The sequence below is a fragment of the Asterias amurensis genome, chromosome 6 (genome assembly GCF_032118995.1).
Source record: "Asterias amurensis chromosome 6, ASM3211899v1".
Taxonomy (NCBI): domain Eukaryota; kingdom Metazoa; phylum Echinodermata; class Asteroidea; order Forcipulatida; family Asteriidae; genus Asterias; species Asterias amurensis.
In genome coordinates this window covers 3,927,795-3,951,303 of record NC_092653.1, presented here as the reverse complement: position 1 = coordinate 3,951,303, position 23,509 = coordinate 3,927,795, and the positions used below count along the sequence as shown (strand labels likewise).

General features: G+C 37.8%; 2 protein-coding genes across 2 annotated transcripts in view; one reads left to right on the top strand and one right to left on the bottom strand.

Moving 5' to 3' along the window:
* Window positions 1-505: 505 nt before the first annotated feature.
* On the bottom strand, window positions 506-7,373 carry LOC139938980 (ribosome maturation protein SBDS-like). Its single transcript, XM_071934671.1, has 5 exons — window positions 7,166-7,373; window positions 6,216-6,345; window positions 5,214-5,414; window positions 3,950-4,120; window positions 506-2,923 (listed from the first exon to the last, which is right to left on the bottom strand). The coding sequence occupies exons 1-5, from the start codon at window positions 7,294-7,296 to the stop codon at window positions 2,795-2,797; spliced, it is 762 nt and encodes a 253-aa protein (XP_071790772.1). The 5' UTR covers window positions 7,297-7,373; the 3' UTR covers window positions 506-2,794.
* Window positions 7,374-7,732: 359 nt separating this feature from the next.
* LOC139938659 (clathrin heavy chain 2-like) overlaps window positions 7,733-23,509 on the top strand; it is a 28,518-nt gene continuing 12,741 nt past the window's right edge. Inside the window, exons 1-2 of the mRNA XM_071934265.1 lie at window positions 7,733-7,922; window positions 18,345-18,564. Of these exons, the coding sequence (XP_071790366.1) occupies window positions 7,872-7,922; window positions 18,345-18,564 (271 nt within the window). The 5' untranslated portion in view covers window positions 7,733-7,871. The remainder of the gene's footprint in view (window positions 7,923-18,344; window positions 18,565-23,509) is intronic.

Genomic DNA, 23,509 nt, shown 5'->3' with positions numbered 1-23,509 from the left:
TAATGCGCGCGCATAAATGTCACAATGTGCGCGTTTCAAAGGCATAGATATATCTATATTCAAAGGGTGTTTCAGACGCACGTGTGTACGCGCCTGGCTGGGCCGTCAATCCATTCTCTGGGCGTTTTCCAGTTTTCATCATAGTTTACCTCTAAAGTTGCGGCTTGGTGACGTCAATTGTTTTTCTCTGCCAAAAGATACCCGACCAACAAACAGTAGGCCCTTCGTCGTGTTTCGTATGTGTCACTTTTCTAGTGACGGTCGCAGTTTCAGAGCACATTTTTTTAAAGGATTCCCTTTTTAAAATCGATTTAGAAACAAAGTTCCGTTTGAAAAGCACTACGACAGTGGCAATTTCGTTGTGCATAAAAAATGCATCCCGCCAGGCGCTCAATGCTGGTCTGGGGTTATTCTCGAACCTCGAAGTGTGACGTCAGCTAGGGCACAACCAGAGGTAGGCTACAAACCGGTTACAAAACTGTCAATACATTGTATTTGTATAATCATAAGAATTTAATTCTTCAACATTTTTTTAATAACTCATTAATTTGTTTAAAAAATCAGTGTGACAAAATAATATGGCAAATTATTATGCTACATAGTAATAGTTTATGAGTGATCATATTCAAATCATAAAAAAACTGAGTATCACAGAAAACACCCACCAACCAGACCTGTAAAAATACCGTTAGAACGTTATGCTAAATTTGTCTTCTCTTACGTTTTTTTATTTTTTATATTTTTAAAGAACACTTTACTTTGAAGAAGCAGATTAAATTCTAGTCTTTGTTCAATGCGTGGTTCACTCGGGATGATAAACCGTTCGTAGTCAACAGCGACCTCTATCAACGATGAAGATAAACAACAGGTGCATCTTGAACCAAAACTAAATAAATCCCCAAGTCCAGCGAAAAATAATGAACCTCCTGCAGCAAAATTTGTTAACATATATATTTCTTGCATTTTCCGGCACCCATTCTATCCAACCGGCACCCATTCTATCCAATCAAATTATTGTAAAGAATTGCATTTTTTGTCCTCCAACCTTTGTCTTTCAGACCAAACATTATTACACTGCGATTTTGACAGTCCGTATGAATAATCACACTAAGAGACAGGGGCCCAATTTCATGGCTCTGCTTACCGCCGAATTCTGCGCTTACGATCACGATTCCCCGCTTACGTGCAAGCGCCAAATTTCTGTGCTAGCCTTGTGAGCGTAGAATGCCTAGTAATGGGGAGTACGCACGCACAGAAGCCAAAATTCGCCGCTAACCCATGAAATACGCTTGTCGTAAGCACAGAATTCCCTGCTTCTGTAAGCGCCGATTCTGCGCTTACGGTAAGCAGAGCCATGAAAATGGGCCCAGTGCTTGACAAAAATATTGGTAAATAATACAATAAAATCTCTTTATTCTACCTATCAAGTAAATTTGAACAAAATGTAAAATCCATGAAGAACTTCAGATCAGATTTCAGAATGTATTGCAGCTGATGTATTGCTTCAATATCAGGTTGAAACCTTTATAAAGACTTTGTCAAATGTTCCTCTTCCACAGACTTTTAAATAAAATTTAAGAAAGCCGTCACCAACAGACTACTATACAATGGCTTAAAGGTGTTGTACAATTTTGGTATTGTAAAAGACCTGGGGTGTGATTTGGTGGTCGTAACCAATAACTGTTTCGGTTGAACTTACCATTGGTTGATAACTGGCTGTTGACCGAAAACAGTTATTGGTTACGACCGCCAGACCACCAAAACACAACGCAGTATTCTCACTCTTGGTGTATGCCAAAAATTACAAATCTGTGAAAACATGTCATTTGTAGATCCATCAAATTAAAGCAAGGTTATGGCATGGTTTATTTTGGGATCTGAGGCCGTGTCCAAATTAATGGCTTTGACAGTGGCTGTGGCTGATAGCTGAAGTCACTTGATTCAGTCCCAGTTTTTTCATCCCTTATGAATGCATTGAATACAACATATGATACTTGGTTCCAAGTCTGTGATCGTGCAGTTTAGTCATCCTGATAGCCAATATAGTATTGGCTGAAACAGCGCCCTCTTGTGGATAAACCTCCGTCTACAATCATGAGATTGCGAGTTAGAGCGTGTGATAACAAATCTGCAGGGGAGTTCTGCATGGCTGATGCAGAGAAATAACCGCAGCCTCAGACTTGAAATTAAGTATAGATAAAGGTGTACCTTGTCACCAATTTGATTCTAAATTCAGGCCGGATACTTCATGGAGGCAACAGAGGCAATTGCCTCCATGCCTCTTCCCTGGTCCTTGCCTTGTTGCCCTTGAAATGCTCCAGTAGAAATTTACAATTTCCTCATAGGATGCCGTTTATCAAGGAGAACAAGCCTTGGTGCCCTTGCCCTTTCCAAAACGAAGCATACAGGCCTCACAATATGCCAATTCTGATAAAACTTGCGATGCATGCAATTAGAGCTTTTACGCAATACTTTCATGCAGTTGATTTCTTGAACTAAATAATAGCAAAGCCTAGATTCCAAACAACATCTCAGGTTTGTGTAGTTCATTGTTAAAACTGTACCCGTTGTAGTAACCTTTAGTTTTACTCAAGGTCAGGGGACAAGACTTACAAGACACTATCATTTCAAAATAGATAGCTCACTGCTCCCATCAAATTCCAACATCATGAAATAGTCTGGTCCCAGAGACCAATTCCCGCAGCGGCCTCATTTGTAAAGGAGTATTAAGAAACATCCTCATGTGATTATAATTTCGGCAAGAGAGACTTTGTGCCGAGATTTGTTCCGCTCATCATTCTAATTTTTCGTCTCCTTCCTCGACATCTTTAAGATCGAGGACTTCGATGACGCCCTGGCCCTTGGTGGATGAACGAATCAGATCCTCCATCTCTCTGTAACATCCAGGATCCACAAGACACACCTGCAAACAAATGGAAGAGTCTTAAACTCATTGGCCAACATAACTTCCAGTTGAAATGGCCCACAATAATTTATAAAACCAGATAGGTCAATACATAGGTCAATACAATTTCATAAAGCTGTTAAAGACACTGGACACCTTTGGTAATTGTCAAAGACCAATCTTCTCACTCGGTGTATCTCAACAAATGCATAAAATAACACATCTGTGAAAATTTTGACTCAATTGGTCATCAAAGTTGCAAGAGAAGAACACCCTTGTTGCACAGATTTGTGTGTTTTCAGATGCCCAATAAAAGGCTTCAGGCCTGAACTCTTTGAATTTTGGAGTGAAAAATTACCTCATTCTCAAAAAGTATGTTACTTGATAGGTAGCTGTTTCTCACAATGTTTTCAACAGCTCAGCATTGCTCAGTACCAAGTAAGTTTTGATTAATTACCAATAGTGTCCAGTGCCTTATAAATGTGTCTTATGCCGTTTTGTCACCATTGCCCCCTTTTCAAAACTTTGTGTTGACAAATTCCTGCACACAAAAGTTTTTAAAAGGGAAACAAATCTTTGATGTTTAAAAGCACTGGACACTATCAGCAATCACTAAAAATAAATGTTAGCATAAAAACTTACTTATTTTGTTAACGATCAATGGAGAGCTGTTGATAGTTTAAAACATTGTGAGAAACGTTTTCCTCTGAAGTAAGAAAGTTTTGGAGAAAGAAGTAGTTTCTCACTAAAATATTTGAATTTTATTTCGAGACCTTAGATGCTTGATTTTGAGGTCTCGAAATCAAGCATCTGAAAGCACAGGACTCGGCAACAAGGGCAATTTTTCTTCCATTAATCTCTCACAACTACGACGACCAATTGAGCTCAAATTTTCACAGGTTTGTTATTTAATGCATAACTGATGTTGAGATATACCAAGTGAGAAGAATGGTCTTCGACTATTACCCATAGTGTCCAGTGTCTTTAAACTCCACAAGTTGCGGTTGATAGCAAGGAATAACGACCACCCATAGAATGACCTACCATCTCAAGCTGCTCTCCAAACTCTTCTCGTTCCATTGTTTTTATCATCGTTTTCAATTTGGTCTTGATTTTTTTGCCCTCTTTGATGGGAAGCAAGATCTTCAGTCTCATCTGGGCGCGATCAATAGGCATAGTCTCCGTCTCCTTGAACTTCTTAATGACATCAAGTGCCTGCAGAAAAAAGGGCAAAGGTCATATTACTAGTCTTGGTCACACACAAAAACTTAACCACTCATCATCCTTCAGCTGCGGAGCAGGCGACTACAAGTTTGTTTCTACTGAAAATGTCAACTACACCGATCTTGGGTAAGTGTTGAGATTTGGCTTGGTCGCAGCATGCCTTCATTATCTCCAAACAGACGTTGAACATGTGTTGCCTTCCCGGTCTTCTTTTCCAAAAGGTCGGTGTGTAACCACTATCACCCCACAAACCACTATCACCCCACAAACCACTATCACCCCACAAACCACTATCACCCAACAAACCACTATCACCCCACAAACCAATATCAATGTGATTTTGGTTACAGGAATTATAATGCCCTCTGTCAGCAAGTGGTTTGTGTTGTAGTTTTTTTTTCTTGACTGCATGTTTTTGTGACTATTCAAATGGAGCGTCTTGAAAACAAGACCAAGGTCATACAAGAATCATTTGAACAAATAAGCCTGCAAGATTTAGCACTTTGTCATAACGCACAAGTCCTTTCCAAGCACATCACTGTTGGGAAGAGCATCTGCCTGGAGTGTCAGGGTCTTGGGTTCAGATCCCAATGAGGACCTTTTGTTTTTTTCTCTCATCCGATGTTTGGTTAGTTTACTTCGATGCTAACTATACATATTGTACATGTTACACATGTATAAAACACCATTGGTTAAGTGTATATCTTTCAGTGGAATATGTACAAAGAGTCAATTACACAACCTTTCAGAACCTAGCAGATTGCAGGTTTTTGAAGGGTGCCGTTAGTAGCATGACCCAGGGTTGATGTGAACTGCTTCTAGGCCAGACAAGGAACACCTGCTATATTTTATTTTTGTGTTTTTTTTTAATGCATTTTCAGATGCAATTGATATATTTTTGAACCTATAGCAGTCTGGGTACTACACTGCATGAGGGTTAATACCTCCTCTTGATGTTACTTCCGTTTGTACCTTAATTATTACATTTTTTTTCATTACTAATTATAACTGTTATTATTTAATATATTTTCAAGTTGTGCAAACGGAAACAAACAAAACAAACAAACAAACAAACCAAACAAACCTGCTGCTTTGTTCCTCTATTAGGTTTGACAGATATGTGAATATCCTTCATAGCTCGCTCGATCATCCCAACCGTGTATGGCCTCTTGGTCTCCGGGTTAACGCACTTCTCTGCCACGATGGTGGCAATATCTCGGAACATTGACTCTAGCTGCTGTTGTCTTTCCTTCTCAGAGACTTGCAGCTCACCCTTGGCCAAGATCTGCAGCATAAATAAAAGAAGAAAATTAACCATCCAACATAAGATTTTACAACAATGAAAAACAAGACAAGTTATCAAAAGAACAAAATCTACCTACATTGTAGCAAGTAGATCACATGATGTTACCACAAACCAAATTTTTGACCTCGCCATGCAATGCCTCAAATCCCACAATGAAAAACATATCGTACTATTGTTGCAACACAGCAGTTGTTGGCTAGTATACTAGATCAGAAACCTAACTCTGTACTGATTGAGAACTTTTGCATTACCAGCATGTTGGTGTCATCGCCGAGTGGATAAGAGCACCGAACTCAAGCTCTGGTGCTTCTGTTCAGCAGAGTGTGGGTTCGAATCCCGGTCCTGACACTTGTGTCCGTGAACAAGACACTTAACTATAATTGCTCCTGTCCACCCAGGGGTAAATGGGTACCTGTGAGCGCAGAGATGGTTCTTGTAATCGATTTAGCCAAGTACGTGTAGCACATATTAATGTTGCACAAGGCTGTATACTCCCCACCAGGGAGCTGAGATGGTTTAAGGAGTGAAATGAGGCCCAGTGACCGGGGGTAATAATGTGAAGCGCTTTGGGACGCCCTCTGGGTGTAAAAAGCGCCATATAAAAACGGGGTATTATTATTATTATTATTCATCACCCATGAAGATGGCCTACCCTCCAACTCTTGCATATTGTGAGATGGGTGAATCATGATTATTATTAAGTGTATTTTCCTTCCTCAAGGGGTAGGCTGTCACCTTTGTCTAGGGCCTGGGGGGACAAGGAAAGAATCATTTTGTTACCTGTCTGCATATTTCCGTCTGGTCTTCAGTGCTGAAGGCTTTGACAAGGTCTTCTCGTTTAGCGCCCTGTCCTTTTGATACATTGGTGAATACGGTGTGGGTCTGCAGAACCTCATCAATATCTTTCTCTCTGTCAGTGTCGGGAAAGGATAAAATCATTATTAGAATTATACTCGGGTCTAATAGGATAGTATTAGTTATTCATTAAGCCAACCCAACGTTTAAAAAGAAAAAGAAAAAAACAAACATCAGAAATTGTTGTGCACCTCGCTCAATCAAGGTCACTTAATGTGACTTCAAGGTGTCTAAAAACCACCAACCTTAGTAGCCCCTCATCATCATCACCAGTCCATCAAGCTCCTCCCCCCCACCCCCCCCCCCCGAACAGCACTAAGGTGAGTTACGGCACTTACTTATAATAACAGAAAAATAACTGCAACTATTTATTATCGCAATCACATGCCATTATTTTGTATGTATGCCACCTAAATTTTCATCAAAATTACATTAAATTTGTCTTAGAGGTTTAACAGTAATCAATCTACCATCACGTCAAATTGAATAGAACAAAAATGTACATAATAAAAAAAATATTCAAGTAGTACAGTAGTACCATGAAGCATGGCCTCCATGCATGAAGTAAGGACAGTGGAGGTAGAGTAAGGACAGGAGTGGCACATGATACATCCATGTACATTTAATTTAAAATTCCACATTTTTTTATTTTTTTTTAGTTTGATTTGAATAAAAGATTGAACTACATTTAAAAATTAATAACATATTATTTTAAAAATATAATAAAGCTGGACATGCCAGACACAGGTGTTAAGATTATGATCGATAACAAAGGTCATAATTTCTATAAGTTGTCGTAATCCGTTTTGGGTGATTCGGTTGCGCAATCACTTGTAAGTTGTTTGTGTACGTGCGTATGTTGTAAGTAAACTTACACTTTATTTCTCCACGACATCACTTTGTTTTTGTAGCAGGCTATTTCAAACCTTTTACCGCCCTTTTTCATCCTCACAATTGCCACATTTGTAAGTCGGATCTGATTTGTCGGCGTGAAAATTCCTGCCATCTTGATCGGTGAACGCAATTCGTGAAAATCAGTTAATATTTTTGCAACGCAAATAGATAGACAACCAATTTGATGAAATTCTTATACGCATGTACTTTCTGGGTCAAATTGTGACATCGACCCCCGGCAAAACAACCAATCACTTCCGGGTTATGTTTGCACACCCACGATGCAGTTTATTTTCCAGTGGATCTAATTTATTAATATCGATAAAGTAAGGTGGAAAAGTCTCTTTATTTAAAATTTTAAAGTTTAATTATCAATATCAAAGACCTATGTGTGTCATTTTAACCCTTGTTTATGTTATCTTTATTTTATTTCATTTCATTCGATTTTATCCTTGGAAATTGTTTTGTTACCCACTGGAAAAATAACAGCAGAGGTCACCAGCCAAAACATGCAGAGCAAAATTTTTGTCAGTACGTCCGTCCGTGTATCGTGCTTCGTGTGCTTGCGTATGGTTCTGAGAAATTTTCCAGCTTTAATTGGGGACATCCTCCCTTTACTCATGTTTTTCTTCGAGTCACTACTACCTGCATAATGATAACGTAAGCCAGGTGAGAAGCTGTGGAAAAATGGCCGAGAGAGAAGAGGGTCCACTCGTTCTTGTTCAGCAAGTTTTCCAGGTAATTATTTTGTTCATGACGCCTCATTTATGATTTACCATGTAGTTATGTAGGCCTATATATATGTTTAGTAATTTTATCTTGTTTTGTATTGTTGTGACTCATTCACAATCACATAAGGACAACTCGACCTTTGACTGGTTGACAACTTGACGTGTGGGGTATTTCCATTTTCATTTTAAAGACAAGTCGTCCTATTAAATTGACCTACTGTAGTGTTTAGTTAGGCTGTTTGATCTTTTGGGGGAAAAGCTCAGTATGCTCTTTGTGTAACTGTAACAAGTGCAAAGGTCATGTTTTTTTCCCCAGATTTTTTTTTGTTAAAAATGTTAGCCTAATACCATGAATACTAGGCCTATCTGGCAACAACAGTGTACAACTACCATCATGTAAAATAAGCCTAGTACATGCTAACAATGCACCTAAGAGCATAATAAACCTCAACATTTTCTAGGGTACCATTGTGGGTGTCATGTCCCATGGCGTTTCGGCTGCCTCGCTCCGCACTTGCGTTGTGCCTTTGAAAATTTTCCTCTTTTTTTTTAACAGGCAGTTGCATGCCTGTTATAAAAACAAGGCCTCGGCGGGTTTAAACCACTAGTTGAAAACCGATTCAACACTTTGATTCCCATTCATAAATACCTTTTTGGTAAAAAAACATCAACACTTTGGGTCAAAAAGTAAGATAAATGCAAAAATTATAATTGTTCAGTGAGTTCTTTCAACACAACACCCCTCCAGCTATGAAACAGCCGTAGTCGTGACACTTGTGTCCTTAAGCATTGACACTTTACCATTGCTTTTTCCTTCGGATGGGACTTAAAGCCATTGGTCCCATGTGTTGTGTAACGCATGTAAAAGAACCCAGTGCACTTATCGAAAAGAGAAGGGGTTCGCCCCAGTGTTCCTGGTTGTGGCTGCTTAATGTGCCGTAGCTCCTTGTAAACCCTTATAAGTGCTAAATAATTGGGTCTCAAAATTCATCACTGCAATAACCTATCTTTCTGAAAGTTTGATTATACTCAGCGCCTTGAGTACCTTGTTTGGTAGATACGTGCGCTATAAAAGACTTTGATATTATTATTATTATGTTATTTTATTTATTTCTACCTCCATCCATGATTTATCCATGGAGGTAGTTATCCATGCTCAGTACAAACAACGATTCTTAATGAATTGTTTATCAATAATTAATATATCATTTGAATCTGATATAATAAAAAACATGATGAACATGTTCTGTTGATTCATTTGGATAAGTTTCCGTATTTGCTACCACTTTTTCACTCATTTTTACAAAAAGAGATCCCCATTGAGGTAAATTATACTATATTATTTCATATCGAAAGAAAAAGTGGTGACGTCATATGGAAACTTTTCCAATCATTCATAGAGAAAAGGTTAAATTATTTGATTATTTAAAGGAACACGTTGCCTTGGATCGGACGAGTTGGTCTTTGAAAAGCGTTTTGTGACCGTTTGTTATAAAATGCATATGGTTAGAAAGACGATTTAAAAGTAGAATACAATGATCTACACAAATATGCCTCGAAATTGCACAGTTTTCCTTTTACCTCGTCCAATAACACGGTCGGCCATAAATGGCCGACCGTGATAGTTCGCGACGTAAAGAGAAAAACGTGCAATTTTGAGTGATACTTGTGTGGATCATTATATTCTACTTTTAACACATTTTTCTAACCGTATACATTTCATAACAAACGGTTTCAAACACTTTTTATAGACCAACTCGTCCGATCCAAGGCAACGTGTTCCTTTAATGCTAAGAAGAGCGAGACTAACATTAACATTTATTTATTAACATTGAAATGAAGTCAGTTGAAATTATTATTTATTGTTTGGCTTGGGTTTGAGTGAAATTGATCCAAGAATATTATGAATAGGCTGACGGGGTGGACTTGATCCTACTTCTAGAAACTATAAGGCTCCCCTGTGAGCCTTATAGGGGTCTAGTATTTTGGGCCTCTTTAACACTATACGTTTTTCAAATCAGCGTTGATAGGTGAAAGTTTTACGACCGTTAGCCAGCAATAACTGAAGTTTCTTTTGTACTACACTACCAAAACTTTCCCTACATACTCAATATACATCCATAATGCTTGTATTTCCTTTTTATTGAGTGAAGTTAAAAAACTTGTTTTTCTGCCGCATCGCCTGAATCACCTGAAAATCCACAATGTACATTGTGCAGGCCCCCACCAAAAAGTATAACGTTGCACTGTACATGTACCACTGTACAACAATGTATTGTATTACTAAGTAATTGCAACTTCCCTAAATTATTGTACACGTCATACATTGTAATAAACCAAACCCTAGAGCTAAAGGAACTGCACTAACTTAAGGTTGCAGTACAATTAAGAACCATCAAAACACATGGCCACCCATTGTTTAGCCTCTTTGCACATAAAATTGAAGTGTTTTCACATTTTTGGGTTGAATTACAGTGTCTGGCCTGTACAAATTTACTTGCTCTGATGCATAAATATCCATGTTGGTTGTTGATTTGGAAATGTGTATGCACATTCTGACTCTTTTATACAATTTTTTGACTAAAGCTTAAAGGCAGTGGACACTATTGGCAATTACTCAAAATAATTATTAGCATAAAACCTTACTTAGTAACAAGTAATGAGGAGAGGTTGGTAGTAAAAAACATTGTGAGAAACGGCTCCCTCTGAAGTGGAGTACTTTTCGAGAAAGAAGTAATTTTCCACGAATTTGACTTTGAGACCTGAGATATAGAATTGGAGGTCTCGAAATAAAGCATCTGAAAGCACACAACTTCGAGTGACAACGTGTTTTTTCTTTCATTATTATCTCGCATCTTCGACGACCAATTGAGCTCAAATTCTGAAAGGTTTGTTATTTTGTGCATATGTTGAGATACACCAAGTGAGAAGACTGGTCTTTGACAACTACCAATAGTGTCCAGTGTCTTTAAAAGATGTTCTATGAGTAATAATTAATGTATTTTTTTTTTTTCAGCATTAGCCTCACTATTGATTCCTAATCTGTGTTACAGTCAAATTCATACATGTACCCCAGATTTGTATAACATAACATATTTTGCACTGAACATGCTTAATATTTGCATTATTTTAAAATGATGCCTGCTGTGTACTTTTATCAACCCTGAACCCCGAAACATGTGAAGAGTCATTTATCAAAGGACTGTCTGTCAGATCACAGATTGGAATGTGAGCTATTATAAGATTTACTGACTGATAGAGCGTCCCCCTGTGCTGTCAATAAAAAAAAACGAAGAAGCTAACGTCATTCTAGACTTGACTCAAGTCCCAATCCCGTGTCATCGCCAGAAAACTATTGTTTTGTGATGCTCTGCATTCCCTGAGCTTGTTTGCTAGTTGGCGTGATATGCTTGGGGACGAGTACGGGACTTGAATCAAGTCTAGCATCATTCCTGCTCGGAATTTCATCTTGTCAGAAGCCTGTCTGATGAATTAAATTTTACTGCTCGGCCTTGCTTTCAGCTTTTCTGTTGGCCATTACGGTAGTCTTCATCACCATGACAACAACATCTGGAGAGAGGAACTTCTTGATAAAGTTGTCCAAATAAATTGTGTTTTATTTTGGGGTGTCTGGAAACATTCCATGCATCTGGAGAGAGGAAATTCTTGAGAAAGGAAAGTTGTCAAAATAAATTGTGTTTTTATTTTGGGTGTGTGGAAACATTCCTTGCGCTGTATGCTTGATGCTCGTGGAAACAACTTGAGTGGTGAATTTTAGCAGTGGCCCTGTCCTAACTTTCAATCACATCACACAGGTACCAATCAGAATGGTATACCAAGTTGAAGATTGTGGCATGCCTGATACTTCATGGGGGCAACGAAGGTGATTGCCTCCATGCCCCCTGATCATTGCTTTGGTGCCCTTGAAATACTGTGCCAGTAGAAATTTACAATTTTTTCACAGGTGTGCCAGTGCTAACATGTACAGTGTACACATTTTCAAATAGCACTTCATATATTACACTGACTCTTGAATACTGTATTCATGAATAATGGGGTTAAATTACGTCCAAGTTTATAGCTAACAGTACACATTTTTATGAAGGTAAACGCATGGCTTACCTGGCTTACTAGATGTACTAGGTATGTAGACAGGGTGGTTACAGTACACAGTGATAATACATTTTCAAAATTACACTAATTACACTGAATCTTTAATTACTGTATTCATGGGGTTCAATTATGTCCTAGTCTACAGCTACAGCTAATGCACATTTAAACACAAGGCTCTCTAGTAGCGCTAAAAGATAGAGTACACATTGATGACACACATTTCAAATTACAATGCTTAATGAATCTTGAATATGAATACCGAGGTTCAATTAGGTGCAAGTCTACAGCTAGTGTACACATTTTTATGAAGGTAAACACACTATGGCTTACTAGTCTCACTACAATCATGGAGCTAAAAAGATAGAGTATACAATGATAAAACACATTTCAAATTACACTTAAAATGAATCTTGAATATGAATATTGAGGTTCAATTACGCGCAAGTCTACAGCTAGTGTACATATTTTTATGAAGGTAAACACATGGCTGTACTAGGCTCACTACACCTTCTAGCCAGTATACAATGTACATTTTGAGTAATTTGTTTCCTATTGGCAGGGAGCAGAGAGGTAAAGTAATCTGACAGATGGAGTTCCCTCAGGCACTCCTTATTCAGGTTGTTTTGCCCCCACAAATAAGACTAAGTGAAGTTAAAGGCACTGTACACGTTTTGTTAATGTCAAAGACCAGTATTCTCACTTGGTGTATCCCAACAATATGCATAAAATAACAAACCTGTGAAAATTTGGATGCAATTGGTCATTGAAGTTGCCTGAAAAATGATGAAAGAAAAAACACCCTTGTTGTACAAAAAAGTGTGCTTTCAGATTGGAATAAAAGTCTTTTATTATTTTAGTGAAATATTACCTCTTTCTCAAAAAATATGTTACTTCAGAGGGAGACGTTTCTCACAATGTTATATACTACACATGTATGTACATGTATCAACAGCTCTCCGTTGCTCATTACCAAGTAAGCTTTTATGCCAATATATATTTTGAGTAATTACAAAACGTGTACATTGCCTTCAAAGGGACACGTTGCGTTGGTTGCCTTGGATCGGGCGAGTTGGTCTATGAAAAATTCTTGAAACTGATCCACACAAATATGCCTCGGAAATTGCACGGTGTTCCTTATACGTCATAAACTTACACATCATGCCATGTTGTGGAGTCAAATTTTTGACTCCACAAAATGGCCGACCGTGTTAGTTCGGAAAGTAAAAGGAAAACCACACAATTTCGAGGCATACCTGTGTGGATCTTTATATTCTACTCTTAAAACATCTTTCTAACCATTGTATGCATCTTATATGATTTGAGGCTTTGCATGGTTCGGTATCAATAATATATATATTTGGTAACACCATGTGTGTATCTACTACTTGCCAGGTAGAGTTTGTTCCTAGAGAACTGTCTTGCTTTATTCTCTTACCGCAGAGTAGATTATCGTGTGTTCGGGAGACTTCTCAGTTCTGAAAAGAACTGTCCTGCTTCTTAACTATTACCCGGGCGGAAGGTATAGAAAATTGGCTGGGACTACTACTTAAGCTGAAAGGATCATAATTAACTGTACTACCGCTGAGTCAGTTCTTGAATTGGTCTCAACATTTCGACTAGCTTGCTCTAGTCATCGTCAGGACAAATTTCTTATAACAAATGGTTTCAAACATTTTTCATAGACCAACTCGCCCGATCCAAGGCAACGTGTCCCTTTAATGCATGTCCAGGGTTCACTGAGAGGGGATTTCATTTACCCCTTCTTCCTGCGATGTTGTGATCCATCGACCGTCATGAAATTCAAATGACGGACTTGTAATATCTTCGGCAGAGAGGCTTCCGGTGAATTTACCTGCAAAAGTCAATTGGAGCAGCTTTGAGATTCAAATTCAAAGTAGTGTAATTTTCTTTGAGGATTTACGGATTTAGTGAAAAGAAGTGAAGTATTTTTCTTACGGATATAAAACAAATTGCAACGGAAAGATTTTTTTATTTGATCATCTCTATATTCAAGATTTGACTTACAAACTCAGCTACATACATCCATGTAGATAATGTTGTAAAATATGTCTACTTCATTTTATTACACGTAGTACAACAAATTTATGTTAATCAAAAGAAAAAACTGCAGGAGGGCCTATAATATAACCATAGAGGAAGAAAATACATTTACTTACCATCTGGCTACCTACTTACATGTGCATACCATGCTACATAAAAAATATGTAGTGTACCTTTATGTGCAAATTCAGTGACCTTGTTGGGGTTTTAGAAAGGGGGTACAGTGATATAATGTTTTATAGAACATTGGTTTGAGGTTTTTAGGGTTATTTATTGGTTTAATTGTTGGTTTTTTATTTTATGTATCTAGTACACATTGTACAATGTATGCCTGTTGGTCGAACATTTATGGCTGATAACATTAATTTGCGCATGTTTTTACCAATATGCTAGATTATGATTATAGTGCATGGGGAGAACCTTGATTGGGCTGAGTAAAAAGGAAAGTAAAGCGTCCTGGTTTCTAAAAACAAAACGAGAAGGGGCTTTTTATTTTTTATTTTCAAGATGGCCGCCATACTTTTCAAAATTTCAATGATCCATTGTTTTTTCTACTGTTCAAACACAAAAATAGGCCTGTAAATAATTACTCTAATGAAATTTTTTATGTAACGCTTTGTAAATTGTATACATTTTACGCTTTAATGCCTTTTTATATATATATGTGACTGTTACTATTTTTAAGATGTACTTTGACCCTTTCAGCTTATTATATTGCTGGTCATTTTGTTGTATACATGTATGTATACCAATAAATAAAATAAATAAATAATAAATTGTACTGAAAATAAGATTAGTAAAAAATATGCGCACAAATTCTCAAACCAACATTACTTTAAATGAAATCCTACACTCAAAGCATTAGGTCTTAAGTGTCTAATCAGTAACAACCTGCCCTGGCAAGTGCCTCATTTCATTGAAACTGACCACATCTCCTGTGAAATTCCAGCCTCAAATACATAGCTGCAGGTCTGTGCATTAAACTTGATTGGTACTTCTGGCATTAAAGGCAGTGGATACTATTGGTATCTACTCAAAATAATTTTTAGCATAAAACCTTTCTTGGTGACGAGTAATGGGGAGAGGTTGATGGTATAAAACATTGTGAGAAACGGCTCCCTCTGAAGTGCCATAGTTTACGAGAAAGAAGTAATTTTCCACGAATTTGATTTCAAGACCTCAGATTTAGAACTTGAGGTCTCGAAATCAACCATCTAAACGCACACAACTTCGTGTGACAAGGGTGGTTTTTTTTTCTTTCATTGTTATCTCGCAAGTTCAAAGACCGATTGAGCTCAAGTTTTCACAGGTTTGTTATTTTATGCATATGTTGAGATACCCCAACTGTGGAGGCTAGTCTTTGACAATTACCAATAGTGTCCACTGCCTTTAAGTACAAAAAATAGACTATGATTGATAGCACTGAACACCTTTGATAATTGTCAAAGACCAGGGCCCAATTTCGTGGCTGTGCTTACCGCTGAATTCTGCGCTTACAACTACATGTACTAATCTCTGCTTGCAGGCTAGTGCTGAATTTCTGCGCTAGCTGTGTGAGCGAAGAACACCCAGTAATGTGAAGTACGCACTCCCACAAGCCAAAATTCCCTGCTAATCCGTGAAATAAGCTTGACGTAAGCGCAGATTTCCCTACGTCCGCAAGCGTCGATTATTTTCTTACAGTTAGCAGAGCCATGGAATTGGGACAAGTATTCTCACTTGGTGTATCCCAATGCATAAGTTTAATATTTGAGTGAGAAATTACCTCTTTCTAAAAACTATGTGACTTCAGAGGGAGCTGTTTCTCACAATGTTTTATACATCAACAGCTCTCCATTGCTCGTCACCACGTAAGATTTATGCTTACAATTTTGATAAGTACAACTGTATATTTACCAAAAGTGTCCAGCACCTTTAAGTTTTGGTGATGTCTCTCTTTGTCATGTCACTGGTGCTGTAAACGTGACCAAGAGTTTGAAACATGTGAAGTACAAGATCACGCTGTACAACGACATACGATTTGCGTGTATGTGTAATGTTCAAGAGGTACTCCCTCTGGGACATTGAATCAGCGCAAGTGCTTTCTCCACTATCGGAATTTCCCTCTCAACTGGCAATTACTGTCGGATTCACTTGACGTGTTTGGCTGGCTTTATGAAGCCACTAGATGCTGTCTGGACAGGCTCTACATCCAGTATGAGTGTTTGTTTCTGCTTTTTTTTTTTCGCTTTTTTTTCTTCTTCTCTTCAGGGTTTAGGTTTTTTCAATGTACAGTGTAAAATCTTTTGCATAATTGCATGAATCCCTACTCACTGTAGAAGTTTCAGCTAGTTCCATTAGTTGTCTAGTTCTTAAGAAAGTGAAAATTACACAGCAATGTTTTCAGGCGAGACGCGTAAATCTGTTATTCATTCTAGAATAGTTTTCATCTCACTGGGACAACAATTATTTTTGTGAAATTGGTTTACTAAATTCCCCAAAACTGAATGTCTTGACCAAAATGTTTCATTTTTGTATTGTGTGTTTGAGCAGTAGAAAAAACAATGGATATTTGACATTTTAAAAAGAATGGCGGATATCTTGAAATAAAAAATAAAAAAAAACCCTCCTCCTTCCTTTTTTTGAGAAACCCGGACGCTAAACATGTTTTTTTTTTTTTACTTGGCTTAAGTAGCAACTGTTATTGTTTTTCAGATGCGAGATCTTTGTTCTTTGTGAAATCAGTCAGTGGTTTACCAACACTAACTTTTACTTTCTCTATTTCTCACGGATGTTGTTTGTATACATGTACATGCCTAGTCAGGGTGCACAGGTCTGTAGTCAATTACATGAGGGAAACTTTTCTTCCTGGCACTTAAAGGGAAGGTACACGTTTGGTAATTGTCAAAGACCAGTCTTGTCACCTGGTGTATCCCATCATATGCATTAAATAACAAACCTGTGAAAATTTGGGCTCAATCGGTCTTTGAAGTTGCGAGAAAATGATTAAAGAAAAAACACCCTGGTTGGATGAATTTGTCATTTCAGATGTGTCATTTCAAATTTGTGTGCTTTCAGATAGGAATAAAAGACTTCTACCTAGAAGTCTTTTATTATTTTAGTGAGAAATTACCTCTTTCTCAAAAAACACATTACTTCAGAGGGAGTCGTCGTCAACAATGTTTTACACTATCAACAGCTCTCCAATGCTCGTTACCAAGTCAGTTTTTAAGTTAATATTTGTTTTGAGTAATTACCAAACAGGTACCTTCCCTTCAAAGAGAGTTTTGTTCTTAGAATCACAATACTACAGACTCGAGGTTCTTCCTGGTTTCCCTTTCTGCCATGCCACACCACAAATGATTTTCAGTTTCTGTGATGAGTTTCATTAGATTCTGCCTGAAATCTGGGAATTGCCAGAAATTGTCAGGGAAAAATATTTTATTCTTTATCTCACTTGCTTAAATGTTCCTCGAGCAAACAAAGTATCTGTGCCAATGATTTGGAACAAACTCACTACTGTCATTAGGGGATTGTGTTTCTCTATCTACATTTCGAAAAGTGCTAAAGGGTCAACTTTTTCCATTTTAATTGCTTTCATGTATAGGGACCACATTTTATCTTCTATGCTTTGTTATGAATGCAAATTTGACATCTACACGTACTAAATTTTGTTTTTAATATTATTATAAGACTTGTTTTTTATAATCTTACACATGATTCATACTCATGACAGTTTTAGAAAACACTCAACAACAATTTTGATATCTTAATTCTTAATAATCTGTGTGTACAATGTATTGTGTTTATTGTCTTGTACCATTGTAGAGAATAAACCATTAAAGGGAAGGTTCACGTTTGGTAATTACTCAAAACACATATAATTAACTTAAAAACCGACTTGGTAACGAGCATTGGAGAGCTGTTGATAATATAAAAGCTTGTGGAAAACGACTCCCTCTAGAGTAGCATAGATTTTTAGAAAGGGGTAATTTCTCACTAAAATAATAAAGACTTCCAGCTAGAAGTCATTTATTCCTATCTGAAAGCACACAAATTTGTCCAACAAGGGCATTTTTTCTTTCCTCATTTTCTCGCAACTTCGATGACCAATTGAGCCCAAATTTTCACAGGCTTTTTATTTTATGGTTATGATGGGATACAACAAGTGAGAACACTGGTCTTTGACAATTACCAAACGTGTACAGTGCCTTTAATGAACGAATGATGCAATCGTTGAAAACCGTTGAAAATATCTCTCTTGTTTTGTCTAAAGCTCTGCAGCTTTGGGGTGAAGCAGGAGCAGGTGAGCTTCCCTCGTGTGACTATGTCTTCCCACCGTTGGATCTGCTGTCGACACACCGGCCGAAAACGTCGTAAAGTGGACAGCATAACGGCCATCAACCTAACCCGCAAGACGCCACGGTCACTGACATGGCCGTGCGTGGCTGACTCCGCCATGATGAACCCTAGAAAACCATGGCTTGCTCTCAAAGGTACTGACTGTTATTATCACGCTGTTGTTCCTAGTCTCTTTGTGATCTCTCATTCAGTTAAATAAAAGAAGGGCCCATGCAGGGTTGTATTTATAAAGCAGCATTGGAAACAGGTCGTCCAAAAATATATCGCTCACCGGAAACAAGGATTTATTATTTTTATTAGTTATGAGACCTCAACAACACCAAAAGAAAAAATACAATACAAGGCAAAATGAACAACTATAAAACCAAAACAGCAACAACAAAGCAAAACATAATTACAGGCCCAGCCCTATAAAAGACTGAACGGTACAGGAATTATGATGACACAAGGGCAGCTAGAACAATGAACATTTGTTGTATGAGAAGAACAAGCAAGTATAAGAAATTTAATCTGGGAATGATGCAAGAAAAACACAAACAATACCATTTGGGTCTGTGTGTGTGTTTGTTTGTTTGTTTGTTTGTTTGTTTGTTTGTTTGTTTGTTTGTTTGTTTGTTTGTTTGTTTGTTTGTTTGTTTGTTTGTTTGTTTGTTTAGATGATCTTCCCATCAAGGGAAGTTGGCAAACTCCCACAAGGGATATAAACACCAAGCTGACAACAACCAACCTCTCTCACAAACATTGGTTTAACGTCTATGATTATGAGTTGCACAAATCAAGAAATTGTGATTCAGTAACTAGACGACAATAATTATTCTAGTCATTGTGAAATCAGTGGTTAGCTGGGGGATTCGAACCCACAACCTTGTGATTGCAAGTCCTACAGTCTAACCACTTGACCACAATGATACTAAAGTTTAAAAATCTGATGTTCCAATTCCTTCTAAATCGTCTCACAGCAGAAACCCATAATGGCCCAAGTCCTTCTTAATCCTCCGTTAAGTGCAATGCCCTGAAACCCATGGTCCTCCTACATGTAATTCCTTCTCTGTGGCAAAGAGGATATTGAAAGAGTTTTGCTTCATGTAGTTCTGGCAGGCATGATATTATTGATACCAAGGGTCGTGGGTTCGAATCCGACCCGAGTAATATGCCTGTGATATTTTTTCACAGGACTCGGGGGAAAGTACTGAGTATACAGTGCTAACACACATCGGTGTATGTGTAAAAAACCAAAATTAATATTCTTTATCCACGATGCAAATTTAACAGATCTCTTATATCGTTGCGGTACCCGCTGCCAAAACATAGGATTCGAACTGCCTCTAGCTACTGGACAACCTCAGTAGTCTAGTTGGTAAGACACTGCTCTAGAATTGCAAGGGTCGTGGGTTCGAATCCGACCCGAGTAACATGCCTGTGATATTTTTTCACAGGACTCGGGGGAAAGTACTGAGTATACAGTGCTAACACACATCGGTGTATGTGTAAAAAACCAAAATTAATATTCTTTATCCACGATGCAAATTTAACAGATCTCTTATATCGTTGCGGTACCCGCTGCCAAAACATAGGATTCGAACTGCCTCTAGCTACTGGACAACCTCAGTAGTCTAGTTGGTAAGACACTGCTCTAGAATTGCAAGGGTCGTGGGTTCGAATTCCACCCGAGTAACATGCCTGTGATATTTTTTCAAAGGACTCGGGAAAAGTACTGAGTAAACAGTGCCAGCACACATCGGTGTATGGGTAAAAAACAAAAATTAATATTCAATATCCATGATGCAAATTTAACAGATCTCTTATATCGTTGCGGTACCCGCTGCCAAAACATAGGATTTGACCTGCCTCTAGCTACCGGACAACCTCAGTAGTCTAGTTGGTAAGACACTGCTCTAGAATTGCAAAGGTCGTGGGTTCGAATTCCACCCGAGTAACATGCCCGTGATATTTTTTCAAAGGACTCGGGAAAAGTACTGAGTATACAGTGCCAACACACATCGGTGTATGGGTAAAAACCAAAATTAATATTCTTTATCCCCGATGCAAATTTAACATCCTCTTAGATAATAATATTCCTACTTTTAGTCTGAATTCCGATTTTGTTTTTGCCTGTGGGGAAAAATTAGAAAAACTGTGATTAAATAGCATGACAAGTATATTAAACCCTACACCGTATGAACAAGTACATGGGAGGTAAGCCCTTGAACCCAATTAACAAAAAATTCCTATTTTTCCAAGGACCAAAATAGTTTGGTTTACATACATTTAGCATTCTCAGAATTTGAGTTTTGTTGGATCCAAAAATGAGATCAAAACCGAAAGTGATTAAGATTTTAATCTAAAATAACAGCAAGCGCAAGTCAGTCAGTTGAAACAGCCCAGCATCTGTAGTGTGCTGAGGAATGAACCTGATACGCCTAGAAAGCTATGGGGATATGAATTGTGCATCATGGCGAAACCAAAAGTACATTAATGCATTAGTTCTGTATTTCTTGCTTTTTAAAGGCACTGGACACCTTAGGTAATAATTGTCAAAGACCAGTAGTCTCATTTGGTGCATCTCAACACATGCATTACATGTACATAGCAAAACTGTATCAATTTGGGCTCAGTTGAAAGAAAAAAAACACCCTTGTTGTTGCACTATATTGTGTGTGCTTTCAGATGCCTGAAAAAGGCTTCAGGCCTGAGATCATTTTTTAGATTCAAATTTTTTAGGGAGAAATTACTTCTTTCTCAAAACCTATGTTTCTCCAGGGGGAGTCGATTCCCACAATGTTTTATACTATCAGCAACTCTCCATTGCTCTTTGGCAAGTAAGTGCTTATGCTAGTTTATTTTGAGTAATTACTAAGCTTAGGCGATATCGATTTATTTTATTCACGATATATTACTGACAATATATCGCGATATTCGATATAATCGCGATTAATGAAATTTGACATCATCAGTCTTCAAACTCCAAGTGAAAGTTGTGGAAGAGACAGTCATAGCATAAGAGAGGTGTTCTAATGACCTGTTCTTCTGGTTTTACTCCAAACCTATGGGGGTGCAAGATGTCTCAGCTAGCAAATACATCGCGATATTTAATCGATATCGCGATGATCGCGATATATTGATATTTCGATTAAAACCAAATCCATCTGATATCGAAATCGTTTCCAAATTAATATCGCGATATTCGATAATATCGTGAAATCGCCCAAACTTGGTAATTACCAAAAGTGTCCAGTGCCTGAAAGTAAAACCGAACTTGTCAGTCAAACTCAAATGAGGAATTACACATAAACACTCTCTTAAGGTTGAAATTGCTATATCAGCTTTCTGTGTGACAGGTTTTTGCTTTCAGTCATGTACAGTCCAATGAAGTTGATCTCAATGGTATTTATTACACTGTATTAAAGTGTAGTTTAATATGTAAAGGCGTATAAACATGTAAAATGTTCGTCCTGTGCCCAGAAGAATTTAACCTTCCTGTAACGGGCATGATATTCTTCCGACTTTAGTCTGATTTCCAATTTTTTTTTTTTTTTTGCTTTGGGAAAAAAACAGAAAATTGTTATTAAATTACCTGAAAAGTGCATTAAAGTCAACACAATGTGTGTACATGTAGGTCAGCCCTTATACTCAATAAACAAAATTTCCGTGTACCAAATACCATGCCTGCTGTAATGGCTTCTAATACATACTTGAGCAAGTTCGAGTGAGGCACTATAGTCGACTATAGTTAACCATTGGTTGATTTTGCCTGGTACCCAGGATGTATTGAATGCATAGGTAACCATGGAACATTGACCAGTGGTTGACAAATGATCGCCACCCGATCTTGCTCCATGACTGGCAGACAGAAACACGATCAAACTGTTTACTCTCATAATGTAGGGGGGGGGTAGCTTTTCATTATATTCTTGTGGGAGGCACACATTGATAATGTGTTCAATATTGTATCATCCTGGATCTAGATCGAGGATGTTTAAATTTGTTGGAAAATAAGGCATCCAAGTTGTTTGTTGACAACATTAAGTTGTAGCCCCCATGTGTGAAGAAGTAATTTGAAATTGTTGTCCATAATTAAGAAGGAAGTTTACAGATGTACTTTTAAGTTGGGAATGTAGTGTATTCTGCCATAGCAGCCAGGCTCCTAGTGGATGATGTGCCTTCATCATTGTAGACTGCGAAGGGAGTATAAAACCCTGTTTCAGCCCCAGGAGTAGGTGGCAACAATCCCCTGGTGATATGGGAAGGTTCGCTGTAACACCATGTAATGACTATCTCTAATGAGTTGGGGTGGTTCTGAAAAGAACCGTTGTTTTCAACTTGACGTTTCGATCAGTATGCTCTGATTGTCTTGTGGAGAATTTTATTTATTTTGTTCTTTTCTTCAGAAGACGATCAGGGCATATTGATCGAAACGTCGAGTTGAAACCAACGGTTCTTTTCAGAACCACCCCAACTCATAAGAGATAGTCATTACATGGTGTTACCACAAACCTTTCCATATCGTATTTCCACCATGCAGAGTTTCAAATCCTACCTAAGCCCCTGGTGATTAATGATTTGGGTTGATAGCCCTAATCAGTCATTGCCCTCATCTTGAAGTGGCTGTCCGACCTTGTGATGTTAGGCAATTTTTAATTGAGCAAAATTGAACCAATAGTCGAAACCAAAACCAATAGTCTCTCAATAAGCTGTGGTTCCTTCCTTTGTTTTGTAAAAGGCATCCCAGCTTACAAGCTTTGCTTTAATGGGCCATGCCTCCATACAGTTTTCAGTCTTGTAACATCCTATTGTTTGTATTTGTATATTGTGTTTGTATGGAAATAAATGTTGATTGATTAATTGATTGATTGATTGATTGTGGTTCTGAAAAGGACCAGTGGTGTAAGAACTTGATGTTCTATTAGGATGCTATAACCACAACAAACAAGCCACAATTTAAAAGGAACGTTACAGAATTGGTAAGAAACAAAACTTTGTGAAAATCACAGATTTACATAAAACCTACACCGTCTAATGATGATGAGAGTAGAAACATCCCTTGGAATATTTCTGTCTGAAATGTCATATTTGATGAGA